This window comes from Ovis aries, chromosome 22, assembly GCF_016772045.2.
Source record: "Ovis aries strain OAR_USU_Benz2616 breed Rambouillet chromosome 22, ARS-UI_Ramb_v3.0, whole genome shotgun sequence".
In the NCBI taxonomy this organism is placed as follows: domain Eukaryota; kingdom Metazoa; phylum Chordata; class Mammalia; order Artiodactyla; family Bovidae; genus Ovis; species Ovis aries.
This window is the reverse complement of record NC_056075.1, coordinates 17,961,071-17,987,756: the sequence shown is the minus strand read 5'-3', so window position 1 is coordinate 17,987,756 and position 26,686 is coordinate 17,961,071. Positions and strand designations below refer to the sequence as shown.

The window sequence follows — 26,686 nt, the reverse complement described above, 5'->3', positions numbered from 1 at the left end:
ATGAAACATGTTAAGTATATACTGTGTGCTTGATGAATATCTACTGTCATGAACACTTACATGAAGAAGTCAAACTGACGTTTCCTAAGGTAGATTGCCAACGGACCCAATTATTCATCCCTTCATATATCTAGGCCCTATGCTATGTAAGTTTATAATTCTCCCCTCCCATCTCCCTAGGCTCAATCATGTGATCTGTTTTAGTCCATGAACATACTAGCAGAAAGTACACAACCAGGGGCTTTTAAAATTGCTTCATTATCTCTGCCTGCTTTGTGTACTTCTGCCATGCCACAGTAGATCCAAAGTGGCCTGCTCAAGACTAATAAGAAAGGTGAACAGTCTAGTTACTGTTGTCATCCTAACTTACGTCAACCTACATCAGTCAGCTCATCCCCAGACATGAAGCAAATTCACTCAAGCTACCTAAACAATCCAGAGTTGATTGTATGAAAAAAGAAGCTAAAATATGTATTTAAAAAAAACTTTAATGAATCAGAGATAAGTAATTTACCTGGTGAAAAGTTAAAAGTAATGGCCATAAAGATGTTCACTGAACTGGGAAGAATAAGATATGAACACGGAGAACTTCAACAAAGAAATGAAAAATATAAGCATAGCAAAGAGAAGTCATGGAGCTGAAAAACATAATGACAGAAGTGAAAAATATACTAGAAGAGTTCAAAAGCACACTAAATGAAGCAGAATAAAAGATCAGTTAACTCAAAGACAAGATAGTGGAATTCACCCAATCAGAGCAACAAAAAGGGAAACGAATGAAAAAAAGTGAAAATAGCTTAAAGAATTTATGGGATAGCATTAAATGGACTAATATTCACATCATACAGACCCCAGAAAAAGAACAGAGATGGGTAAACGCCTTATTTGAAAAAATAAAGGCTGAAAACATCCTTAACAGGGAAGGAAACAAACATCCAGATCTAGAAAGGCCAGAGACTTCCACGCAAGGGGTCCAAAAAGACCCACACCTAGACACATTATAACTAAAACGCCAAGAGACTATTAAAAGCAACAAGACAAAAACAACTTGTTACAAATAAGGAAACTTCGATAAGCCTATCAGCAGATGTTTCAGCAAAAACTCTGCAGGCCAGAAGGGAGTGGAACAATATATTCGAAGTGCTAAAAGAAAAAAACTTCCAATTAATAATAAACTCTACCCAGAAAAGTTATTATTAATTAACTTTAAAAATTTTTTTAATTTTTATTTTTACTTTATTTTACTTTACAATACTGTATTGGTTTTGCCATACACTGACATGAATCCACCACGGGTGTACATGCGTTCCCAAACATGAACCCCCCTCCCACCTCCCTCCCCATAACGAAAAGTTATTATTCAGAGTGAAGGAGAGAGAAAGAATTTTCCAGACAAGCAAAAGTTAAATTCGTCATCACCACTAAACTGGCCCTACAAGAAACGTTAAAGGGACTTCTTTATGCTGAAAAGAAAGGCTGCTAATTAGTAATAGAAACACACATGAAAGAATAAACCTCACTGAAAAGGTAAATATACATTAGAAATAGTAGTGGATTAATTACTTACAAAGCTATCAAGAAGGCTGAAAAACAAAAAAAGAAAAACATTAAGATTACAATAATTGGCTATAAAAGCAGTTTCAAGAGGGAAGTTCATAGCAATAAATGCCAACGTCAAAAAACAAAACTCTCACAACATCCAACTTGACAGGCAAGGAACTAGAAAAAGAACAAACAAAGCTCAAAACAAGCAGAAGAAAGGAAATAAGAAAGATTACAGGAGAAGTAAGTTAAATATATCACACTTTTAAAAAGACAACAAAAAAGATCAACAAAACCAACAGGTGGATCAAAAGGTAATCTTTCAAAATTGACAAACCTCTAGCTAGACACACCAAAAGAAGATGAGAGGACTCAAATAAATAAAATCAGAAATCAAACAGGAGATATTACAACCAATACTACAGAAATACAAAGGATTCTAAGAGACTACTATGAAAAATATATACCAACAAATTGGACAACCTATAAAAGACAAATAAATCCCAAGAAAAGTGTAACCTACCAACACTGAAACCGTGATGAAAAATAAAATCTGCACAGACTGGATACTACAAGGTAACTGAATCAGTAATTTAAAAAAAAAACAACCTTTCAACAAACAGAAGTTTAGGACCAGACACCTTCACAAGTGAATTCTACCAAACATTCAAAGAATAAGTAACAATCCTTCTGAAATGTCAAAAACAGAAGAGGAGGGAACTCTGCTGAACTCATCTTGTAAAATTAGTACTCCGATACCAAAAGCAAACAAGAACTCCACAAGGAAAGAAATTATAGGTCAATATTTCTGATGAACAAAGATGCAAAAATCCTAAACGAAATGTCAGCATGAATTCAACAATACATTAAAATACAACAATATAGAAAAATACACACCAAGATCAAGTAGGGTTTATTCCAGGGATAATGGTTCATCATCTACCAATCGGTTAACGCGATACACCAGTATCAACAAAATGAAGGATAAAAATCATATGATCATCTCAACTGTCTGTGTTGGACAGGGAAGCCCAGCGTGCTGCAGTCCTTGGGGTCGCAAAGAGTTGGACACGACTGAGCAACTGAACTGACTGAATTGATCATCTCAGCAAATGCAGAAAAAATCATCTGACAAAAATCTAACATCCATTTATGATAAAAAGCAAAAAAAAAAAAAAAAAACAAGTATAGCTGAAATGTACTTCAACATAAGAGACCATATATGACAAGCCCAAATGTAACATCATACTCAACAAGGGAAAGGTGAAAGCCTCTACGATCAGAAACAAGACAAAGATGCCCACTCTCATCACTTTTATTCAACACAGGATGTCCTAGTTAGAGAAATTAGGCAAGAAAAAGCAATAAAAGGCATCCAAATGGCAAAGGAGGAAGTAAAACTGTCACCATTTGCAGATAACATGATACCGAAAACCCTAAAGACTATCAAAAGACTGTTAGAATAAACAAATTCAGTAAAGTTACAGGATACAAAATCAATACACAAAAATCTGCTGTTTCTATACGTTAATGATAAACTCTATGGACAAGAAATTACCAATGTACAGATTCAATGCAATCCCTTTTAAAAGTTTCAATAGTATTTTTCATAGGCACAAAACAAACAATCCTAAATTTGAATCAAAAAAGACCCTGAAGAGCCAAAGCAATCTTGAGGAAGAACAAAGCTGGAGGCATCACATTTCCTGATTTCTAGTTATAGTACAAAGCTAGAGCAATTAAAACAGTACGGTATTGGCATAAAAGTAGAAACGTATCAAAAGATGGGAGAAAATATTTGCAAATGATATATCTGATAAGAGCTAATATGCAAAATTTATAAGGAACTCATACAACTCAAAAGCAAAAAAACCCAACAACAAAATCCCCACAATCTGATTAAAGAATGGGCAGAAGATATGATTAGACATCTTTCCAAACGAGACATTACAGATGGCCAGCTGGACATCAAAAGATGTTCTATACCATTAAGCATCAGGGAAATGCAAATCAAAATCACAATAAGATAGCACCCCACATCTGTTAGAAGGGCTATTAGCAAAAAGACAAGAAGTAACAGACGTCAGTAAGGATGTTAAAAAAAAAAAAAAAAAAAAAAAGGAGCCTTTCTGTACCACTGCTAAGAAAGTAAACTGGTATAGCCACTGTGGAAAACAGTATGAAGCTTCCTCAAAAAATTTAAAAAGAGAATTACCATATGATCCAGCAATTCCACTTCTGGGTATTTTCCAAAGAAAATAAAAATGCTAATTCAAAAAGATGTATGTCAGAAATTCCCTGGCAGTCCAATGAGTAGGACTCTGTGCTTTCACTGCTGAGGACCCAGGTTCGATCCCTGGTCAGGAAACTAAGATCCCACAGCCACACAAAAAGGCAAAAAAATTATGCCCATGAGCTGCAACTATTGAACCCTCGAGGCACAACTACTGAAGCCTGCATGCCCTAGAGCCTGTGCTCCACAGTAAGGGAAGCCACTGCAATGAGAAGCCCATGCCCCTCAACTAGAGAGTAGACCCTGCTCTCCACAGCTAGAGAAAGCCCACGTGCAACGAAGACTCAGTGCAACCAAAAATCAATTACAATTAAAAAAAAAAAAAGAATGAAATCTTGCCATTTGTGAAAACATGGATGGACTCATGGCACCATGCTACATGAAATAAGTCAGAGAAAAGAAAAATACCCTATAGGCTCTGTTAGATTTGAAATAATTAAACAAGCAAACAGACAACTAACCAAGCTCACAGAGAGAAAAGATTGGTGATTGTGAAGAGTGGGGATGGAGTAGAGGGTAGGGTGGTGGGTGGGAGAAACGGACAAAGTCTTAAAAAAATTAACAGAACAAAAGAAAATTCATTTACATTATTTTATATGAAATGCAGATTATAGCTATTATTAGTTAAATGAAGCCAAGTTTCTCTCACCTTGTGTTTAGCTAATATTCTTAGTGAGAAAAGTCAGCAATTAAATTATTTTGCATGAGTTTTAGGAGCTATTGCCCATTCCTTACACATCTTGCTTTGTCCTTAAAGATAAACAGTACAAAGACAAACATTTTTGAGTACATTATTTACCATTTTATAAGACAAACAGCTTTGAGTACATAATTTAGCTTAGCTCTCTTACCCTGCTATACACAATATGAATATTCTATTTCCTAATGGACTTCATGTCAACTGTCTCCAAACTATTCAACAGTAAAAATCAACACAGTAATTTTTCTTAAAATACTATAATTAGGCTCTTCAAGACCTTCTCATTTTACAAATAAGGAAACCAAGATACAGAGAGATTAAGTGGTGTATTTGCTTAAAAATCATACAGTCGTAGTCATACTTATGCCAGAACCCAGTGCTCCTGCCATGAGGTTTTACCCACTCCATTCCACTGTCCAAGATGCAACTACTGTTTAACCTAATACAATATTTCACGTTTTTTTAACTTAGGGAAAAAACATATAGAAGCTCTCTTAGTTGGCAAAAACCAAAAATTGAGAATGTTTTTGCTATTCTATCCTGTAGGATATACCAACAGATGTAATAATGTTAATGACACACGTTACTACCATTACAAAGAAATTGTAAATATGCAAACGTCTTGGAGAGACCAAACAGAGTGCAACTTAAAATCCAGAGAGATCACTGCTCTCTAATACAAACAACATTTAAAAGAAATTAAACTGTATTATTTTCAGAATATATCCAAAGAGCATATTTTATGGATCAGACAGTTTATTTTAAGGCCATCTATTATTTATTAAGCAAAGACAAAGCTCTTTGCCTCCTTCTCAATCGTTGCAACCTTCCTACACAGTATTTACTACAGGAATAAACTGAAATTTCTCTCATCTCTTAGCTGGTAAAGTGTGAAGATAAATTTGTACCCAAGTCTGCCTGACTCTGACTCAAAGCCATGTTTCAGTACTGCTTTAATATATGCTTCCAAAATGGGCCTGTTATTCTTATTATATCCAAGTATTTTCAAAACGGGCCTGTGAATGTGGTTAACAGTTGGAGAACTGAGAGGAATTAAACTTCTGAATGCAGAGCACATTTAATTATCTCTTCCATTTATCAAGATATAATCTTTAAGGGGTTAGCTAGATATGGGTAATATTTGAAATGCATTTAAATTCATGCCAAAAATTATTTTTTAACATCATGTGTCTTATCTATTAAAAAGTTCAAATAGTCTTCATATGACCTGGTGTAAAAAAAAAGTCCATCAACAGATAAATGGATAAAGAAGTAGTAGTATACATCTACAAAAGAATATTACTCGGCCATAAAAAAGAATGAAATGTTGTCATTTGCAGTAACATGGATGGACTTGGAGTGCAAGTGAAATAAGTCAGACAGAGAAATACAAATATATGATACAACTTATATGTGGAATCTAAAAGTACAGCAAACTAGTAAATAAAACAGGAAGAAGCAGATTCACAGATAAAGAGGACAAACTAGCAGTTAGCAGTGGAGAGCAAAGAGATAATACAGGACTAGGGGAATTTTAAAAAGCCACTATGGGATTATATGAAATTATGTACATGAAACTTTTGAAAATTGTAAAGCACTAAAGAATTTAAAGAATCATTCAACTTAAAACAAACTAAAAAATTACCTTCAAAAACAGGGAAGAATTAATTGCTTAACTTCAAGAAAGGCTGCACCTTTTTTAAAAATTCATAAATAGATAAAACCCAGAGAAGACACAAAACTATTTCCCTGCAGTACCTCCAAATAAAATTGTTTTATGAACTTAATTAACAATGATGCAAATAGAAGCAAAAATATTTACTGAAAAAAAAATAGCTTAATGAATATATTTTATCACTAATCTCTGTCTAGTTAATTTCATTCCCTTAACTATGACCAACATTTTTCTACTTCTAAAGTCATCTTTAATCTCCATGGGCTTCTGAAGATGTCTGTTTCCTGAGACTAAAATACACACACATTTATTTTTTAAATTAGTTCAGTTTACTTCTCATTTGATGTATTCCAAACACAGATCGATTTATGTTATGTGCACAAAAAGAAAAAAACGTGTATAAGAAAATGAAGATATATACAGTAGGGAAGAAAAATGAATGAAAAGCTACATCATGCAAAAGCAAGTTACTCACTCCTAAAAGAACATTCTTGGCAGAATCCTAGGCTATATTATTGTACCAAACACTTGAAATTCCTGAGTATTCTGTCATCTGAGAGCAAGTATCCTTTTAACATCAAGTTTTATAGTGTGCGGCTTATATCATAATCCAATTACATATAACAGCAACAATATCATTACTATCACTGCTTATACTTCTCGAGTCACAGAAACTAGACATTAGTGGCAGCATGATTTAACAGATCCTTCTGTTTCTTCATATAGCCTTTACTTTTTACCTTTTCTGCTTCTAACTGGATATATACTCATATTCTTCAAATCAGCTAATTTTCTCTGCATAAAAAATATCTCAGTTCATATCAGTCCCTCAGTCGTGTCCGATTCTTTGTCACCCCATGGACTGCAGCACGCCAGGCTTCCCTGTCCATCACCAACTCCCAAAGCCTACTCAAACTCATGTCCATCAAGTCGGTGACGCCATCCACCCATCTAATCTGTTGTCCCCTTCTCCTCCCGCCTTCAATCTTTCCCAGCATCAGGGTCTTTTCCAATCAATATTGGAAGAGTCAGTTCTTTGCATCAGGTGGCCAAAGTATTGGAATTTCAGCCTCAGCATCAGTCCTTCCAATGAATATTCAGGACTGATTTCCTTTAGGATGGACTGGTTGGAACTCCATGCAGTCCAAGGGACTCTCAAGAGTCTTCTCCAACACCACAGTTCAAAAGCATCAATTTTTTGGTGCTCAGCTTTCTTTAGAGTCCAACTCTCACATCCATACATGACTACTGGAAAAATCACAGCTTTCACTAGTTGGACCTTTGTTGGCAATGTCTCTGCTTTTTAATATGCGGTATAGACTGGTCATAGCTTTTCTTCCAAGAAGCAAGAGCCTTTTAATTTCATGGCTGCAGTCACCATCTGCAGTGCATTTTGGAACCCCAAAAAATAGTCTCTCACTGTTTCCATTGTTTCCCCATCTATTTCCCATGAAGTGATGGGACCAGATGCCTTGATACTAGTTTTATGAATGTTGAGTTTTAAGCCCCTTTTTCACTCTCCTCTTTCACTTTCATCAAGAGGCTCTTTAGTTCTTCTTCACTTTCTGCCATAAGGGTGGTGTCATCTGCATATCTGAGGTTACTGATATTTCTCCTGGCAATCTTGATTCCAGCTTATGCTTCATCCAGCCTGGCATTTTGCATGATGTACTCTGCATACAGGTTAAATAAGCAGGGTGACAATATACAGTCTTGACGTACTCCTTTCCCGATTTGGAACCAGTCTGCTGTTCCACGTCCAGTTCTAACTGTTGCTTCTTGACCTGCATACAGATTTCTCATATCTAAAGAATATCTCACAAAATGTTAGATATTACTTGCATGCATGCATGCTCAGTCACCACAGTCATGTTCAACTCTTTGCAATGCTATGAACTGTAGCCCACCAGGACCCTCTGTCCATGTGACTCTCCAGGCAAGAATACTGGAGTAGGTTGCCATGCCCTCCTCCAGGGTATCTTCCTGATCCAGGGATCGAACCCACATTTCCTGCCTCTCCTACATTACAGGCAGATTCTTTACTCACTGAGTCATCTGGGAAGCCCCAGACATTTCCATATAGTTTTAAGAAATAAGTCCTATCGAGTAGTTTCATAAATATATAAATATTTATTAATCAATTAACAAAAACGAACCTCTCACTTTTTCCTAAATGAAGTTTAAGTCCTCAGGAAAAGGAAAAAAAAAATAGCAAAAATTGTCTGGGTCATGAACATCTCTGGTTCCCTGTCTTTGCCACAATATCAGCTTTTTATCAGTGTTATTATATCAGAATTCTCCATTAATTTACATTCTCTTGCTTTAAAAAAAAATCAAAATCTATGGATAATTCAATCTTCTTAATAGTTTAACAATCTTGTTCAAGTTGGAATGTCATTTATGTGGGCTAAGTATTTTTAGAAAAATTAAATCCCACACAGATTTACAGCTACTGATAATTCCTACTTATTCTCACTTAATGCGGAAAATTCTAGTTGCTCTTATCTTTATTTATGAATTCACCCTTGTCTATCACCAATAAAATATAACAATCTTTGATTTGTATATGTTATATAAAAATTAAATGGAAGTTCTTTGTCTAAGGAGAAAGGGGTCAAAGGGAACTGTTATCTTTTAGATAAGAATGTATGTATACTGGTAGCCATAAGCCATGGGTCTTAAAACGGCTATCAAGAGGCTATATGGATCTGATTCTCTCTATATATATCTATTTTAACATGCCAAAATCTATTTCAGTAAATACTGCACAGTAAAAAGCTATCCATAAAAAATATACGTATGTACACATAAATATTGATTGTACAAGTCTGACATGGAACACAGCCCCACCACTTTAATCATACCTGCTTTTCTTTTGAGAAAGGTATACAGCAAAATTTCAGTACCTCTAAAAAAACTGTTAGAAAACTAATCCATATTATCTCATTGTTTTTACCCTGTTGTATTCTCTTTCCAGAATAAAAACACAATCTAGATAGGGTATCTAACATATTAGGCATGATAAAAACATCGCTAAAGATAAACGTAAGGTTTCCAATAGGTAAACGATAAGGAAAATTTTAACACACTGATCACTGAACACAGGGCATGTATTAACTAAACCATTTTTAAAGATATATTAATTACATTAAACACTCATGGAAAAATCACCAGCTTAAAGGTTTTTTCAATTACTCCTCCCAAAGATTTATGGACTTAGCCCACCCTAATCAAAGTTATCATTTTATTGTGATCAAATAAGTTAAATCAATGCCCATTTATACAAGATAAACTTTGTCAGCTTCCTTACTAGCTGAATGAAAATTTACTTAACACATATGATGAGATTAGTAAATATTTATATCATTAATCATGCAATTAAAAAGCTGCATTTCAACATGGGCACATATTCACAAACATTTAAGCTCTTCCTGCTTTTATTCTTAGTGAAGGCAAGGAGCTTTCCATTTTATTTTGATGGGAATTTCTCTCATTTACCTTTGCTATATAGTCTAAGGTGATGCTTGAATTACCAAAATAGTGTACATTTAAAAACCTGTCAAATTGCTCCTTCCCCGTCTCAGCAATTATCTACTACTCAGGAACTTCCCCTTCCATCACAGTCTGAAACACTTACTGCCAAGTACAAAGTCTAAGCCACAGTCAAAAAGTTAGAACTGAAGAGCATCTGACTAAAATCTAAGAATCCTGAATCTTGACCTCAATCATCTTTACCCTGTTCACCACTCTGTCCCCATCTGAGGTCTGTGGAAAGGATATGAACAGAAGAAAAGGCCAGGTACCAACACCCTGTTAACATACACACCCTGTTCATTTAAGGTTTTTGTTACATACTTCAAATTGCCCTGTGAACTAAGCTGGTCCATATGAAAGGCTCACCGAGCTTAAGACTGGGGGTCACCTGGATATCCTCTGTTGTCTTTCCTCTTCCAAGCCTACATGAATTACGTTGTAACATGAAATAACATTTTTTACAGTAAATTCACATTTTCAGATGTGGGGTTTTCTTTTATCAAGCAAGACACAACCTGTGGACCCTTTTAAAATTAGTTGTTCTTACCCTTTATATGGGGAGTTTAGGAGAGGGAAAACATGACTGTACCCTCTGGAAATCTCTAAAAAGTCAACTAATAAAGGTATATAATAATCATTTATTAATAATGATAAAATAAACTAATCATAAAACCAAACAACAGTCAACAGATTATCTTAAAATTGAGACTGAAAATGCTCATCATACAGCAGTCTTTCCAATAATAATTCTCATGGGAAATAATATTGGTGTTCACATCTTCTAACCCAAAAAGTCAGTCGTCATGATGTGTATCACTATTAACAGAGTTAGAAAACTACTATATAATTTCATACAGTAATTGCAGCAAATTAAGTTAAAAAATTTGTCTGTGAAAAAGTTCAGTTCTGTGTTTTACTTTTACGTGGGAAGTTAGGTAACTATTTCAAAAATTAAAATATCATAAAATTATTTCTGTGGATGAGGGAAGCATTTACGCTAAGGGAAATCCCCTTTATTACTTGAAAGTTATTACTCAGTGTTTCCCAACTGACCAAGTTTTTTAATGCCCATCTTTAGCACTTTAAGTTTCTAAATTAAGACAATATTAAAGTAGAAGTTTTCTAAAAATATATATATAAAATGTGCAAGGCAGATATAAGACAGTAACCCTATGAACACTAGACATAGAACAGAGTCAGACAAAACGTCTATATAAAGAAAAGATATCCTTCTCCACCCAAAGCTTGGTTACGTACTATCCAAAACTCAGGCACACAACAGATTCAAATAATATGGTTTACCACATTATCTGAACTTGAAATATGAACCCTCACTAAAAAAGGCAAAAGCATAGATGATCTGGATAGCAAAGTATATCTGCATTATACAAAACATCAAAGAACAATTTTAATAGTTCCTAGAAGAGGATGTTTAAGGAAGCCTTTCCTGAGAAACTCTGGTTCGTTCTGACCATTGCTACTATATCCATCATTTGCTTCACAAGGGATGCTGCAGATTATCTTCTAATTATCAAATTGAGGGTACAATGAGAAAAAAAGCTTGTAAATCATACACTGATATGGGTCTCGTATCCAGAATATACCCGTACAACTCAACAATATAAAGACAAATAACTCAACTTGGTGGCTCAGTGGTAAAAAGAATCTGCCTGCCAGTGCAGGAGACTCATGTTTGATTCCTGGGCCGGGAAGATCCCCTGGAGCAGAAACTGGCAACCCACTCCAGTATTCCTGCCTGGAGAGCAGCATGGCCCGGCATGGACATTCAGGTTATTTCCAATTTGGGACTTGTTATTAGTTTGCTAGGTTTGCCATAACAAAATACCACAAGACTAGGTGGCTTAAGCAACAGAAACTTATTATCTTATAGTTGTGGAGGTTTGCCCACAAAGATTATTATGTTGCATTTTCACTTTGATTAAGTTCAAAGTGTTTTCTAAATTCTCTTTCAATTTCTTTGACCATGGGTTATTTAGAAGCATGTTATTTGGTTTTCAAAAATTAGCTTTTCTATAGACCCGACTGAAGCGACTCAGCAGCAGCAGCATAGACCTTTCTGTTGTTGATTTCCAACTTAATTCTATAGTAGTCAGAGAACATGTTGTATGATTTCAGCCCTTTAAATCTATTGAGACTTGTTTTATCGCCCAGAATATGATTAGTCTCAGTAAATGTGTGCTCCTGAGAAGAAGGTATATTCTGAAGTTGGGATGGATGGAGTCAGTTTTATAGTGTTGCTGAAGTCTGCTAAATTTTTGCTTATTTTCTGTTTACTTAATTTTATGAAATTAGATAGTAGCAAGCTTCCCTGGTGGCTAAGATGGTAAAGAATCTGCCGGCAATGCAAGAGACCTGGGTTTGATCCCTGAGCTGGGAAGATCCCAAAGAGAGGGGAATGGCAAGCCACTTCAGTATTCTTGCCTGGAAAACTCCACAGACAGGGGAGCCTGGAGGGCTACAGTCCATGTGATAGCAAAGAGCCAGACACAACTGAGCCACTAAACAAGGATCTGAACCGACATTTCTCCAAAGAAAATATACAAATGGCTAACAAGCACATGAAAAGACATTCAACATCAACTGTCATTAGGGAAACGCAAATCAAAACCACAAATAGATACCACTGCATACCTACCCACTAGGATGACTATAACCAAAAAGACTAACAAATGTTGGCAAGATTATGGAGAAACTGAAATCATCCTACATTCCTGACAGGAATGTAAAACACTTCAGTTGCTTAAGAAAACAGTTTGGCACTTCCTCAAAGTTACAACAGTTACGTATATGACCCAGCAAGTTCACTCTGAAGTACATACGGAAAAGAAGTGAAAACAAATGTCCACACAAATAATGCTGCTAACGTTCACAGTAGCTTATTCACAAGAGGCAAAAAGTAGAAACAACTGTCTCACAACTGATGGATATACAAAATATAGTATGTTCATACAATGCAATAATATTTAACTGTAAAAAGCAATGAAGTGCTGACGTATGCTACTACATGGATGCATTCTGAAAACAAGCCAGACACAAAAAGGTCACATTATAATACTACATTTATATGAATTGTCTAGAATAGGCAAATAGATTGCCAAGGACTGTATCATAGTAGAAATGTGAAATGACTTCTAACCAGTATAGAGTTTCAGTTTCTTTTTTTGGATATGAAAGTATTAAGACAATTAGATAGTGATATGTGCACAACCTTCTCAAAAAACTAAAAACCACTGACCTGTATACATTGAGTGAATTTTTACAGTACATAAGTTATATCTCAATTTTAAAAACAAAAAAATTAAACTCAGGGTATGGACCACTGGACTTGGGATACTTCCTGCAAACAAGAGTCAATAAAGTTAACGAACGGTTCACAATGGGATTATACCAAAAACAATGTGCAAGTGTAAGAAACATGAAAACGATTTTTTAAAGTATTTGCAAATGAAGTAAAGATCATTTGGAGGGTAGTGACTAACAAGTCTTTAACTTGAAACTACAAAAAGTAACAGCTATGTTTATTCACATCTACCCAATACCCAGATTCCATTCAGCAGAAGGGTGGACACAAAGGAAATAAGAATCAAAACAGAAGTTCAGAAGCACACCAAAGCCTCTCTGCTGAGCTTTCTGAGCCAGTCTGCAAAGCAGAGGAAAAAAACAATCTCATTATTTTATATATACCTTTATTTGCTACAGAAAATATTCTTTTACTGTTTCCAAATACAACCTCTAAAGGATGAAAATTTGCCAATACTAAGTGTACTTTAAGAATGAATGCACCACTGATTTTAGGGAAAGCCAAAAATGAGTTTTGTGCAAAGTACAGCTTCCAAATGAGTGAGTTTACTTAGAAGGGACACTGCTGTGAATGACAATACTGTCTCTGCCAAGCTGAGTTAAAAAACAACTATTACTATTGTACAGTTTTACAATGGAATCCTTAAATAAAGCAAACAATCCTCCCCTGAGCTAAGGAGAGAGGTGTGTTGCACACTCCAACTAGCCTAACAAAGAGACCACTTTTTAACCTGTACTAGAAAATCCAACAATTTATATCTGCAAACCTGTAACCTATACACCCCCTACACGAAACACGGACTGAAGTTTAAACAGATAACTCATTCTAGTCCTTTTATATTTCTGCTTGTTTCACATGACAGGGATGCCTTTTTCCACTTTCATCAAAATGAAGCAAAAATCTACCACCTTCTTCATGAAGCCTTCCTTCATCATCTCAGGCAATTTTTTTCACTTCTAAATGCCCCCAGAACTTGCTTGCATCTATCCTATGGCACATTTTGCCTTGCACTGAATACACTATATTTTAAATAGTTCTTCAAGGTTAAGGCAACTTCCCCAATATCTTTGTTTCCTCACAGTGCCTGATATATAAGACATATGCTTAATAAATATTTAAATAAAGTTTGTACTCAACTAACTGCCTTCTGCTCCTAAAAACAGCACTAGTACAAGTAGCTAAGCAATTAGGCAAATACTCAGAAGTGGCAAGTCCCCACAGACATTAAATACCTAATTTTCACGCTAGAAGAGATTCCATAAGGCTAAAGAAATGGCATTATTCAGATGCTTCCTAGAACTGCTCCAGCTATAAGCACATTTGAGGCAATCGGAGCAATAACTCTCTGTTAGTCAGAGACTCATCCAGCTATCCTTTTTCCAGCAAGCTAGAGCTAAGCTGAAATCATCACAACTTCCCCTAGACTGGGAAGAGTTTTTTGAGAATATAGCAAGGATGAGAAACAGCCAAGCAATAAGTTACATCATATCACGCAGCAGAGAGAACCTTGATCTTCCCAGAATGGAAGCTCATTCTAGTCCCTGAGGACTCAATAATCAACTGGCTACCAAATATCCATCTTGATCATCATCACTGTCTGAACCTGCTAACTCCAATTCAACTAAAACTTAATAATGGAAACACCAACACCTCCACTTCCACCTCCACAGTCATGACCCTCACCTCTTTCCAAAAAAACAAAAGGAGGCGGGGAGTATTAAATTTTGGAAATGAGTGAGAATTCACTTGTAATCCAAAGACTGCTATAAATTAAATATCATTTAGAAAGCAATGACCCTGAAGTATTAAGATAACCAGTCAAGAGAATCAAATAGAGGATTAACTGTTCAGAACCAATCCCATTAAAATAAAAGAGGAATTATTACATTTGCTAGTGATGCTTTTGGGATTGTATATAAATAAGGATCATTGCCACCTCTCTTGCATGTAGAAAGTTAACACTACAATTTACACAGAACTGTCTTCTTAGAGAACAAAATTACATACAATAAAAGAGAAAATATGAGACCCAACTGATTTTAATTGGGATACTATCAACTATGTATTACTCCTCAGATTAAAATACTGATCTGCACTCTGGACTCTATAATCTCCTGAACTTTACTACCTTGGAAGTGGAGATTTAGAGTTAAAAAAAATGCTTTTAAGGAAAACTGATAACCAGATTAAAATCCTCCCTCAAAAAATGAATCTAAAATTTGATATTCAACTCAGGTATTTACAGAAGGATTTTAGTAGAGAGAAAAATAAAAACACTCTGTCAAGCAGCAGTAACTCACCACTAAGACTAAGCAATGACTGATTTAAAAAGGGGGGGAGCTGAAGCAAGAGGGAAGAACTCTAAGCAAACAATAAGATAAACCACCATCTAAACCAAAGCAACAGTAATTTAAGAAATCTATAGGGTTATAATTATCAATTTCATAATCTTTTAAAAACTAAAAAGTCCCTCAAAAAAATCATTAAAAAAGTGAAAGACATAAAAGAACTAAAGATTCTTCAAAACAATGTCAGGATTCTGTATTAACTCACAATTCTGAAAACTCATTAATTTCATGTTTCTCAAAACCTCTACATGCCTTATAAGGTCTCTCATAAGACAGTTACAAATGATACATAATTTTCAAAGTGCTAAAGCTGATGTTACATTTTAGGAAATGTAAGATAGACTTCAAAGAATAAAACCAGCAGAGACAGAGCAGAGTAAATGATAACTGACAACCAAAAGGCTGATTCCTGAAGGACAGAGCTTGGATTAGTAGTAGGGAAATTTTAAAATATAGCCACAACACAAATTATGCCAAAAAATGGATTTATACCTTTACTACTCACACAAGTATAGGTTTTAAAATGTCACTTTTAACCTGTGGACAACCAAAGTGATACCAGATACCTTAGAGCATTGTTGCCTATATTAATTTTGATTACAGTCTAAATCCTAAACAAAATTCACATACATTTTCATAATGAAACGCCGTAAAAATGGAAAGGTTTATATTCTCTAACTAAAAGTTACCTTATTTTTCACTTGTTTAAAGTTTCAGTTTTGTTTTTCAATCTATTACAGAAAATATCCCTTGCGGGACGTTGTAAAGGGCATACCCTCCTGTCAAGCCAGAAAGCTCAAACACAAAGACACTGAGCTAACCAAGTGCTGTAATTCTTCCAAACTGAGCTTCTCCACACCCCCCTCTACCCTTCCCCCCAACAGATATGTCTATTAAATCAGTGTCTGTTCTCCCCCTCGCACAACAAAGAGAACTTCTCACCGCATGAAATTGCCGCTGAATGGACACCAGAAAGCAGGATTTGCATAATTCCTTCCAACGAAACCCTGTCGGGAAGGAGGGGATAAGGGGCCCAAGCGAACGGATAGAATCTCCTAGATTCTGTTGGGAAGACCAAGATTATTCCCCACGGCGGGGTGGGGAGGGGTGGGGGGTTCGAATTCTGGGTCTCCCCGAGGACTGGGCGTGGGGGACGGAGAACGACGAGACAGCATTTCCCCACACATCAGCAGCACCGAAGCAAAGATGGGGAAATAACAATGCTGGGGGACAGGAGAGTCAGACACTGGACGCACTGGGGCTAGGGGGCGGCGGGCGGAGCGGAGACACCACACGGGCCACTTACTTTTTGGAGGGGGGTTAAATATATGAGTTAAGCCCTTATGGTCCCGCCGGCCGCCGCACAGAGGGAAACGGGACCTTGGGAGAGAAAAACAGACAAAACACACAGTGTGAGAGGCGCTGCTCCGCCGCCCGGCCCCTCCCGGGGCGACCCCGTCCACGCTCCCTCTGCCCGCGGGGAAAAAGCCACCCGAGGCGGCCCGAGGTCCGGGAGGCGGGCGGCGGACAAGGCGCTCGGCCAAGCGGCGGCTGCGGAAAATCTCCCAGGAGCGGACAAGACCACTGCTCGGGCTTCCCGGTCGCACCCGGTTCCATCCCCCTTCCACCCGCCGCGCACACACCAAACAGAAATACACACACACACCGACCCGAGCGTCGAGGATTAACTCCCCGGCCGCTGCCGCCGCCGCTGCCCCCCGCGGCCATGACACCCCACTTGGCTCGGTCAGGCGGACCCGGGGCCTGTGACAGCTCCGGTTCCCTCCGCCCCCATCTCCACCTCACGCTTCGCACACGCCCGAGCGCCGGGCGCCCGCCCGCCCGCCGCCCGTGCACGCGGGGACAGGGGCGCGCGCCGCGGCCGCGCGTGGGGGAGGGGCTGCGTGGGACGCGGAAGGCGCCGGCCAGAGCGGAGCGGGAGGCCGAGCCGCGGCCCAGCACGCCCCTAGCTCCCGCGGTCCGCTTTGCGGGACCAGCGGCTGCCGCTCCTGCTCCAGTGGCAGCGGCGCGGGGCGAGTCTCCACAATAAGCCGGCGGCGGCGCCGGGCCGCCAGGCAGGGATGGAAGGAGGGAGGGAGGGAGAGGATAGGAGGGGCACGCGCTCCCGCCCGAGAGCCCGCCCCGGGAAGGGCGCGCGAAGGGGAGGGGCCGGAGCGCGCGCTCGGGCCCGAGCCGGGAGAGCCCGCCCGGAGGTCGCGCGCGCCCGCACTCCGGGGGGTGGGGGAGGGGGACGCCAAGCCAAAGAGGGCGGGCGGGCCGGAGCAGCGATTGCTCTGTCCCGGCTCCCTCCCTCCCTCCTCCGGGGCGGCCGGCAGTGGGGCGGCCCAAGGGCCGAAGGCTGCCGGGAGAGGGTCTCACCTACACAGTGAATGAGCTTGTGGCGCCACGAGTCCAGTTCTTGCCGAAAGCCGCGTCTCTCAACGGAGCATTGCTGCCGCCTACACACCCTCGCCATCTTCTGCCGCCCGCCCGGCCCTGCCTCCGCCGCGGCCCCGCGCACGCCCAGCCGCGTCGCCCGGGGCCGCGCACGCACCCGCGGCCCGGGCGTCGCGCCTCCCGCCGGGGGCGGCGCGGGGGCAGGGCCGGCCTCACCTCGCGGTGGCCCCGACTGGGACCGGGGGGCGGCTTGGGCGCGCGCCCTTCCCGCACACAGCGCCGCGCGGCCGTGTCTGCGGTGCTTGCTTCTCGGCCGTCTCCAGCTTCCCACGTCCGGAGCTCGGCCCCACGGGCCTCGCGCCGCCGCCGCGCTGTCCCCCAAGGCCACGGCTATCCCTGCTTTTCCCTTCCCGGTGCTTTTTGTTTCTTAAATCAACCCTGTGTATCATTTTCAACCTGCCTGTGGCCCGACACCAACTGTTGCAAGTTCTGTGTGACTGCTTCTCTGAACTTCTAGGTCGAAACCGCTCCTCCGAGGAGCCTGTTTTAGAAGCTGAATTAAGAATAAATGCCCGGATGCCCGTGGAGGCACTGAGCTCTAAAGTTTCCAAAGGTGAGAAGCATGCATTTTATTAGGTTATTGAAAAGCAGCCGGCATTTGTAAACCCAGTAAAACATTGAAATCAAACGTCCTAAATTTTGAAAACTATCAGCAAGGCTGCCACGGGCAAAATTCTAAAGTTGGTGTATTCAGAACCTCTCCTGTGTTGTATGGAAAGGATTTTTAAAAATTGCGCTAAAGTGAGACTGTTTCGAAAGACGGCTTAACGATCGTTAAAGCAGAGTGTTGGGAAATGGCTTAATATTTAAGGAAAGGACTCGAAGAGAAATATTTTCGATGGCAAAGGGGATTTTCAGGTGAAAACCTGGAATAATTAAAGCACCCTGTTCAGCGCACAACCTATTCCACTTAAACATGGTGCTGATCTTAATTGCTGGACTGTTACTTAGGAGAGAAAGAGAAAAAAGATGAAAAGGGAAAGAAAAGTGCAGGGGCAGGAGGAGGGGGAGCAGAATGCAAAACCAAAAGGAAAAACAGTAAAGATCCCCCTTTACCAATAGGCTCAGTACCCTAGGATTCGGACTTCTTCCCTACCTTTGGAATTTAAGATTAAGGATGTTGCATTCCTACTTTTAGATATTTAAATTTAAGTTTGAAGACTTGATTTTAATTACTGTAGAAGGTAACACAAAGTCGTTAAATACTTGACATCAAAGATCCCATTGGTGTATTGATTTTTACCTTTTCAAAGGCTATGGTCCTGATTCTCTGAACCAGGCACTTGTGGAGTGGTGTGTCCAAAGAGCTGGACTGGGCGGGCCTCTTGAGGAGGAGGGGTTTGAAATATGAATAGAAAGGTACGTTCAGCACCCCCAAGTTTAAAACCATTGATTTTCCCACAATTCTCGAAAGTCCAGAATACTTCATTGACTTAAAAGTACATCAACAGAACATGAACAAACTATTACCTCAGGACGTATTCTGCGTACATGAAACTACTCTGAGTGATGAGGGGACAAGACAAATGCAAGATAAAAAGAGCTGTGGACAGCCGTCTTGAACGTGTAATGGCAAGACGCCTTGTATTGCCCACCTGAAACTTCCTGTCTTCACCGCTAGGTGGTGGATTTGTCTTCTGTAGCTTTTAACCAAGTTTCTATGGTTTCTGGAAGTATGTTTCAAAGTTTCAAATAAATGAACAACATGCAACTCTAAAATGAGTTAATAATTAATATATTTTCCAATTACCCCATATAAGTTGTTTAAAAATCATCAAGTCAAGGGTATTACTTTCGCAACACAATCTCTTTAAGAGCCTGACATACAAATTCAAGAGGATCCTAGAGACTTCAGAGATCAACTCTAATATGAGATACAGATTCTGTAATTTGAGGTATGAAGTTGGAAGCACAAATGAGTAACAGTTACTCCTCAATCCCCCCCAACCCTTGGCAACAACTAATTTACTTTCTGTCTCTATGAATTTTCTTACTGTAGATATTTCACATAAAGGGACTCATACAAATTGTGGTATTCTGTGCCTGGTTGTTTTCACTGAACACAGTATTTTCCAGGTTCATTCATGATGTAACAGTTATCAATATCTATTTCCTTTTTATTGCCAAATAGTATTTCATCCTATGGCTATACTATTTTTTTCTATCCATTCCAGTTGATGGATATTTTGATTGTTTTCACTTTGGAGGTGTTATAGATAATGCTGCTATGAACATTTGTGCACAAACTTTTGTACAGACTTATGTTTTTATGTTTATTTTATATATGAATATGTATGGGAATTCCCTGGTGGTCCAGTTGTTAGAGCTTGCTGCTTTTACTGTTTGAATCTGGGTTCAATCCCTGGTCAGGGAACTAGGATCCCACAAATTGTACAGCATGACCATAAATAAATGAGAATATGTATTTTGCTCAGAGAAATATCAATAACCTCAGATATGCAGATGATACCACTGTTATGGCAGAAAGTGAAGAACTAAAGAGCCTCTTGATGAAAGTGAAAGAGGAGAGTGAAAAAGTTGGCTTAAAGCTCAGGATTCAGAAAACTAAGATCATGGCATCTGGTCCCATCATATCAGGGCAAATAGATGGAGAAACAGTGGAAACAGTGTCAGACTTTATTTTCTTGGACTCCAAAATCACTGCAGATGGTGACTGCAGCCATGAAATAAACAGATGCTTAATCCTTGGAAGAAAAGTTATGACAAACCTTCAGTTCAGTTCAGTCACTCAGTTGTGTTCGACTCTTTGCGACCCCATAAATCGCAGCACACCAGGCCTCCCTGTCCATCACCAACTCCTGGAGTCCACCCAAACCCATGTCCATCGAGTCGGTGATGCCATCCAGCCATCTCATCCTCTGTTGTCCCCTTCTCTTCCTGCTCCCAATCCCTCCCAGCATGAGGGTCTTTTCCAATGAGTCAACTCTTCACATGAGTTGGCCAAAGTATTGGAGTTTCAGCTTTAGCATCAGTCCTTCCAATGAATACCCAGGACTGATCTCCTTTAGGATGGACTTGTTGAATCTCCTTGCAGTCCAAGGGATTCTCAAGAGTCTTCTCCAACACCACAGTTCGAAAGCATCAATTCTTCTGCACTCAGCTTTCTTCACAGTCCAACTCTCACATCCATACATGACTAGTGGAAAAACCATAGCCTTGACTAGATGGACCTTTGTTGGCAAAGTACTGTCTCTGCTTTGGAATATGCTATCTAGGTTGGTCATAACTTTCCTTCCAAAGAGTCTTAATTTCATGGCTGCAGTCACCATCTGCAGTGATTTTGGAGCCCCAAAAAATAAAGTCTGACACTCTTTCTACTGTTTCCCCATCTATTTCCCGTGAAGTGATGGGACCAGATGCCATGATCTTGGTTTTCTGAATGTTGAGCTTTAAGCCAACTTTTTCACTCTCCTCTTTCACTTTCATCAAGAGGCTTTTTAGTTACTCTTCACTTTCTTCCAAAACGGTGGTGTCATCTGCATCTCTGAGGTTATTGATATTTCTCCCGGTAATCTTGATTCCAGCTTGTGCTTCTTCCAGTCCAGCGTTTCTCATGATGTATTCTGCATATAAATTAAATAAGCAGGGTGACAATATACAGCCTTGACGGATTCCTTTTCCTATTTGGAACCAGTGTGTTGTTGCATGTCCAGTTCTAACTGTTGCTTCCTGACCTGCATATAGGTTTCTCAAGAGACAGGTCAGGTGGTCTGGTATTCCCATCTCTTGAAGAATTTTCCACAGTTTATTGTGATCCACACAGTGATCAATGCAAAGAAATAGAGGAAAACAACAGAATGGGAAAGACTAGAGATCTCTTCAAGAAAATTAGAGATACCAAGGGAACATGTCATGCAAAGATGGGCTTGACAAAGGACAGAAATGGTATGGACCTAACAGAAGCAGAAGATATTAAGAAGTGGCAAGAATACACAGAAGAACTGTACAAAAAAGATCTTCATGACCCAGATAATCATGATGGTGTGATCACTCAGAACCAGACATCCTGGAATGTGAAGTCAAGTGGCCTTAGAAAGCATCACTACGAACAAAAGTAGTGGAGGTGATGGAATTCTAGTTGAGCTATTTCAAATCCTGAAAGATGATGCTGTGAAAGTGCTGCACTCAATATGGCAACAAATTTGGAAAACTCAGCAGTGGCCACAGGACTGGAAAAGGTCACTTTTCATTCCCATCCCAAAGAAAGGCAATGCCAAAGAATGCTCAAACTACCACACAATTGCACTCATCTCACACTTTAGTAAAGTGATGCTCAAAATTCTCCAAGCCAGGCTTCAGCAATACGTGAACCATGAACTTCCAGATGTTCAAGCTGGTTTTAGAAAAGGCAGAGGAACCAGAGATCAAATTACCACCATCTGCTGGATCATCAAAAAAGCAAGAGAGTTCCAGACAAACATCTATTCCTGCTTTATTGACTATGACCAACCTAGACAGCATATTAAAAAGCAGAGACAGTACTTTGCCAACAAAGGTCCATCTCTTCAAGGCCATGGTTTTTCCAGTAGTCATGTATGGATGTGAGAGTTGGACTATAAAGAGAGCTGAGCGCCGAAGAATTGATGATTTTGAACTGTGGTGTTGGAGAAGACTCTTGAGAATCCCTTGGACTGCAAGGAGATTCAACAAGTCCATCCTAAAGGAAATTAGTCCTGAATGTTCATTGGAAGGACTGGTGTTGAAATTCCAATACTTTGGCCACCTGATGCGAAGACCTGACTCAATGGAAAAGACCCTGATGCTAGGAAAGCCTGAAGGCAGGAGGAGAAGGGGACAACAGAGGATGAGATGGTTAGATGGCATCACCAACTCAATGACATGAGTTTGAGTAAACTCCGGGAGTTGGTGACAGACAGGGAGGCCTGGTGTGCTGCAGTCCATGGGGTTGCAAAGAGTTGGACACGACTGAGCGACTGAACTGAACTGATTTTGAAATAATCTCAGGTTAAATAGAAGTTGTAAGAACTCCCATATCCTTTTTACTTAGATTCCTTAGTTGTTGATATCTTGCCATATCTGCTTTCTCTCTCTTTCTCTCTGTATCTTTATATATGGTCTTCTTGTTTTGGTTGAGTCTTTTTGGGAACAATCTAACAGAAATCTATAGGCTTTATACCCTATCAGCCCTAAACATCCAATGTGTATATCCACAAAGCAAAGGTGCTGTCCTTCATAACCATTGCATAACCTTCCAAGTCAGGAAAGCAACACTGATATAATACAAACTCCATTAAAATGTCACTCTCTGTCCCAACAATATCTTTTTTCCTTTTCTGATGCAAAATCCCATGTAGGAAATTATGTTGAATTTAATTGTCATGTATTTTAGTCTCCTTGAATCAGGAACAATTTCTCAGTCTTGCCTCATTTTTCATGACCTTGACAGTTTTAAAAAGAACAGGCTTTTCATTCCATAGGATGACCGTCAACTAGATCCCTTGTGGTTTCTCATGACTAGACTCAGGCCATACATTTGACAAGAGAACCACAGAAATGAGGCTGCGTTTTTCTTTGCACCTTTCTGGGGACTCATGATGTCATGATATCAACTATGATAAGAACTTTACTCGTCTGGTCAAATGGTCTTCTTTACCATAAGAATCACATTATTTCCTCTATACATGGTAAGTATTTTGCAAAGGATATTCTGAGATTATGCTAATATTCTGTTCCTCACTTCACCTACCAGTCTTAAACATCCATTAACCTGCCTGAATCACTTATCACAGTGATGATCAAATGGTGATTTTCTTCCTCCATCATTCTGTTTTGCTAGTTAACATTCTAATGTAGAGTTTTCCTTTCTATTTATTCATTCATTCAGTCATTCATGCATTTACTTATTTATTTCAAAATGGATTTATAGATTCCTATCTCATTCAGTGGGTTGTAATGTTTTGCTCTAGTTATTTGTTTTCATGCTCAAAGGCCCCATATTTGGCCAATGGGCGTTCCCTCAGGCTGACATTTTGTCCTGATGGCATATCCCCATCATTCTATTAAAACTTCCTTACTTTCTGATTCAACTCAGCTGTTGTAGGTTCATTTTGTATTTTACCTGCCTCCACTCTGGAATCAGAAATCAAGATCTGGGTTCTCAGTGTGTTTCCTGCTATGGGGGTATGCCGGCTCCTAGGTTCTTTCAAGCTGTAAGAGCTAAGAAATATCTGTTTCTACATCTATCACTAAATATATTTTTAAGCTGAGTTTATACTGATGCAGTAGATTCCAATCCAGCATCTCTGAGTACTTGTAAGCGTTTTCCTGCTCTAGATCTGTAAATCCCCCCTTTGACAGTGAAACTAGGTTCCCATTTTTTTAATGTATATATCGACTTCAACATATATATAATTATTTGCTTGATCCCCTCTATATTTAACGATCCCCTGACCAAACTGGCTGCCTCTCTGGCCTACTGCCTCTGCCACTCCTTATCCAGAGCTTCATCTATTGGGCTACCAACCAAACGTCATCTCCCTGGTACACCACTCTCCCCACATTGAATGGCACACATTCTTTACCATTCCAACCAAAATTCCAGGAGCACAAAGAAATCTTCCCACATTTATAAAGAAGAATAAAGAAGATCTATGCACAATATGATGTTGATTTTGTTAAAAGTCTGTTAGATGTGGAGATGTGGAGCATAGATCCTCCTTTGAAGAAGAACTCACTGCCCAGCTGCTGGGAGGGCAGCTACTATACAGCCTCCAGCTCTCAGCTACTTCAGGGTCAGCCTCACCTGCTGGGAACTGTCTTGCCCAAGGTCACATCCTTCCAGGGCTGCCAGGATATGGTGACTGAGGGCAATTGGACTATAAAAGACTGGCCATTTCAGCCTGATGCAGGACACTCTGTTGATTCATAGTGTTTGTTCCAAAGTGCTTCACTGGATTGCCTGTGGCTTTATAAAGCTGCATCAACCTGTGATGATCACCTTGCTTTATCAACCTGCAATTACTTTCTCTGGCCAGTTCTGTTTCCTTTCCTTTCACAGATGCTAATCTTTAATAAAACTTTTGAATCCCAAAGTCCACCTTACCTTCTGCTTCCAGACTATCTGAGGTGTGACAAGGAGAGATTCACTCTGCTAGGGTGGTGCTAGCGTTACTGTGGTATTAGCATAGCAAGAGGGAGATCTTGGAGGATAACGTCTGTGTGGCTTTGGTGTGGGGATAACTTTGTAAATCAGACCTGCCAAAAACATTATATATATATATATATAATACATCAGAACTAACAGTCTATAAAGGATATCATATATACAGACTTATTCCAAGAATTTAACAGGTACTTGACAGACTGGGAGAAGATGTTTGCAACATCTAAAACCAACAAGGAATTGATGTCTGAAATATACAGGGAACTATTTCAAATCAAGAAAAATATAGGTAACCCAGTGGAAAATGGAAAAGAGCTTAAATGCGGAATCCAAAGGTATGAACACCATATGGCCCACAGGTGTGTGAAGAAATACCAGGTTTCCCTCGTAATCACAGAAACACAAAATAAAACTATGAAACTATGGGATGAATCTAGAAGTTGTCAGTGTTGTTGAGAAATAGGAGCCCTTAGGTGAGAGTGTGAATGGGTGCAGCTACCCTGAGTAACCTGGCCATACAGATAGATCTGTGTAGATCCCATGAGCCAGGGTCTTAAAGCCTGGGACAAGAATTTAAATTCAAGTAGTCTATTTCAGGGGGCTTCCCAAATGGTGGTAGTGGTAAAGAACCTGGCTGCCAACACAAAAGACGAGAGATGCAGATTCGATCTCTGGGTCAAGGAAGGTCCCCTGGAGGAGGGCAACCCACTCCAGTGTTCTTGCCTGAAGAATCCCATGGACAGAGGAGTCTGGTGGGCTACAGTCCATTGGGTCGCAAAGAGACATGACTGAAGCAACTAATCACGCACACAGTCTGTTTCAGAGAAGATTCCAAGAAACATCAATATGGAGTGGGGAAGTGAAACAAGAAGAAGGAACCAATTAAGGATGCATTCTTAAATTCCTACTGTGGGTAACTGAAATAAATCTCTCTGGGGAAGTCTGAGACTGTGCCTCAGATGAACCACCTGAAAGATGAGATGAGGGAGCTGGACTATTCATACATAAGCCTTCAGTCATTGGTTGAGAGCTGTTCAGAATTCAGGGGAAGGATTAATTTCCCAGACTTCTGCTTGCACTGTCCATAGGCAGAGCAGGCTCCAGGAGCCAGAGAACACCCTCAGATACAGAAATGCAGGTGGTGGTAAATGGAAGTCTTGAGCAGCTGTATACCAAAATGAAAAGGTTCAAGGGCATATGAGTAGGGCATTAAAACACTACCTGCTACACCAGGTAATGCTGCTCCGTTCTGGCTCTCAGAATGTGGGCATGAGTGATGAAGCCACTGATGTTAAGTCGAAATTTAAGTTTCTGAAGTGTTTTCCCAAATGACAGTAGAATTGACTGAATAGAAGCAGTTTCAAGAGGATGTAGGGATAAACCTTAAATATCTTTAGCGTTGTTTTTTACTTCTTTTAAGAAGTGAATGAGCCTTTTTTTTCCCCCTTAAGCCCTTGGGATCACATCCTATGCTGAACTATAGTTACCTGCTGCTACTGCTGCTGCTAAGTCGCTTCAGTCGTCTGACTCCGTGTGACCCCATAGATGGCAGCCCACCAGACTCCCCCATCCCTGGGATTCTCCAGGCAAGAACATTGGAGTGGGTTGCCATTTCCTTCTCCAGTGCATGAAAGTGAAAGTGAAGTCACTCAGTCGAGTCCGACTCTTCGC

General features: G+C 39.6%; 1 protein-coding gene and 1 long non-coding RNA gene across 15 annotated transcripts in view; one reads left to right on the top strand and one right to left on the bottom strand.

Moving 5' to 3' along the window:
- LCOR (ligand dependent nuclear receptor corepressor) overlaps positions 1-17,929 on the bottom strand; it is a 133,853-nt gene extending 115,924 nt beyond the window's left edge. For 2 of the 13 annotated variants that reach the window (XM_042238575.2, XM_060405111.1), the window contains exons 1-3: positions 17,794-17,929; positions 16,721-16,794; positions 16,357-16,421 (exon numbers count right to left, since the gene is read on the bottom strand). In XM_042238575.2, the coding sequence (XP_042094509.1) occupies positions 16,357-16,402 (46 nt within the window). In that variant the 5' untranslated portion in view covers positions 16,403-16,421; positions 16,721-16,794; positions 17,794-17,929. Of the gene's footprint in view, positions 1-16,356; positions 16,422-16,720; positions 16,795-17,080; positions 17,155-17,793 lie in introns of those variants that run through there. The other 11 variants (XM_027960252.3, XM_042238587.2, XM_042238584.2 and 8 more) reach the window with 8 other exon arrangements.
- A 235-nt stretch (positions 17,930-18,164) lies between these two features.
- LOC132658451 (uncharacterized) overlaps positions 18,165-26,686 on the top strand; it is a 31,790-nt gene continuing 23,268 nt past the window's right edge. For both annotated transcript variants that reach the window (XR_009598111.1, XR_009598110.1), the window contains exons 1-2: positions 18,165-18,424; positions 23,331-23,537. This is a non-coding gene — a long non-coding RNA (uncharacterized LOC132658451). The remainder of the gene's footprint in view (positions 18,425-23,330; positions 23,538-26,686) is intronic.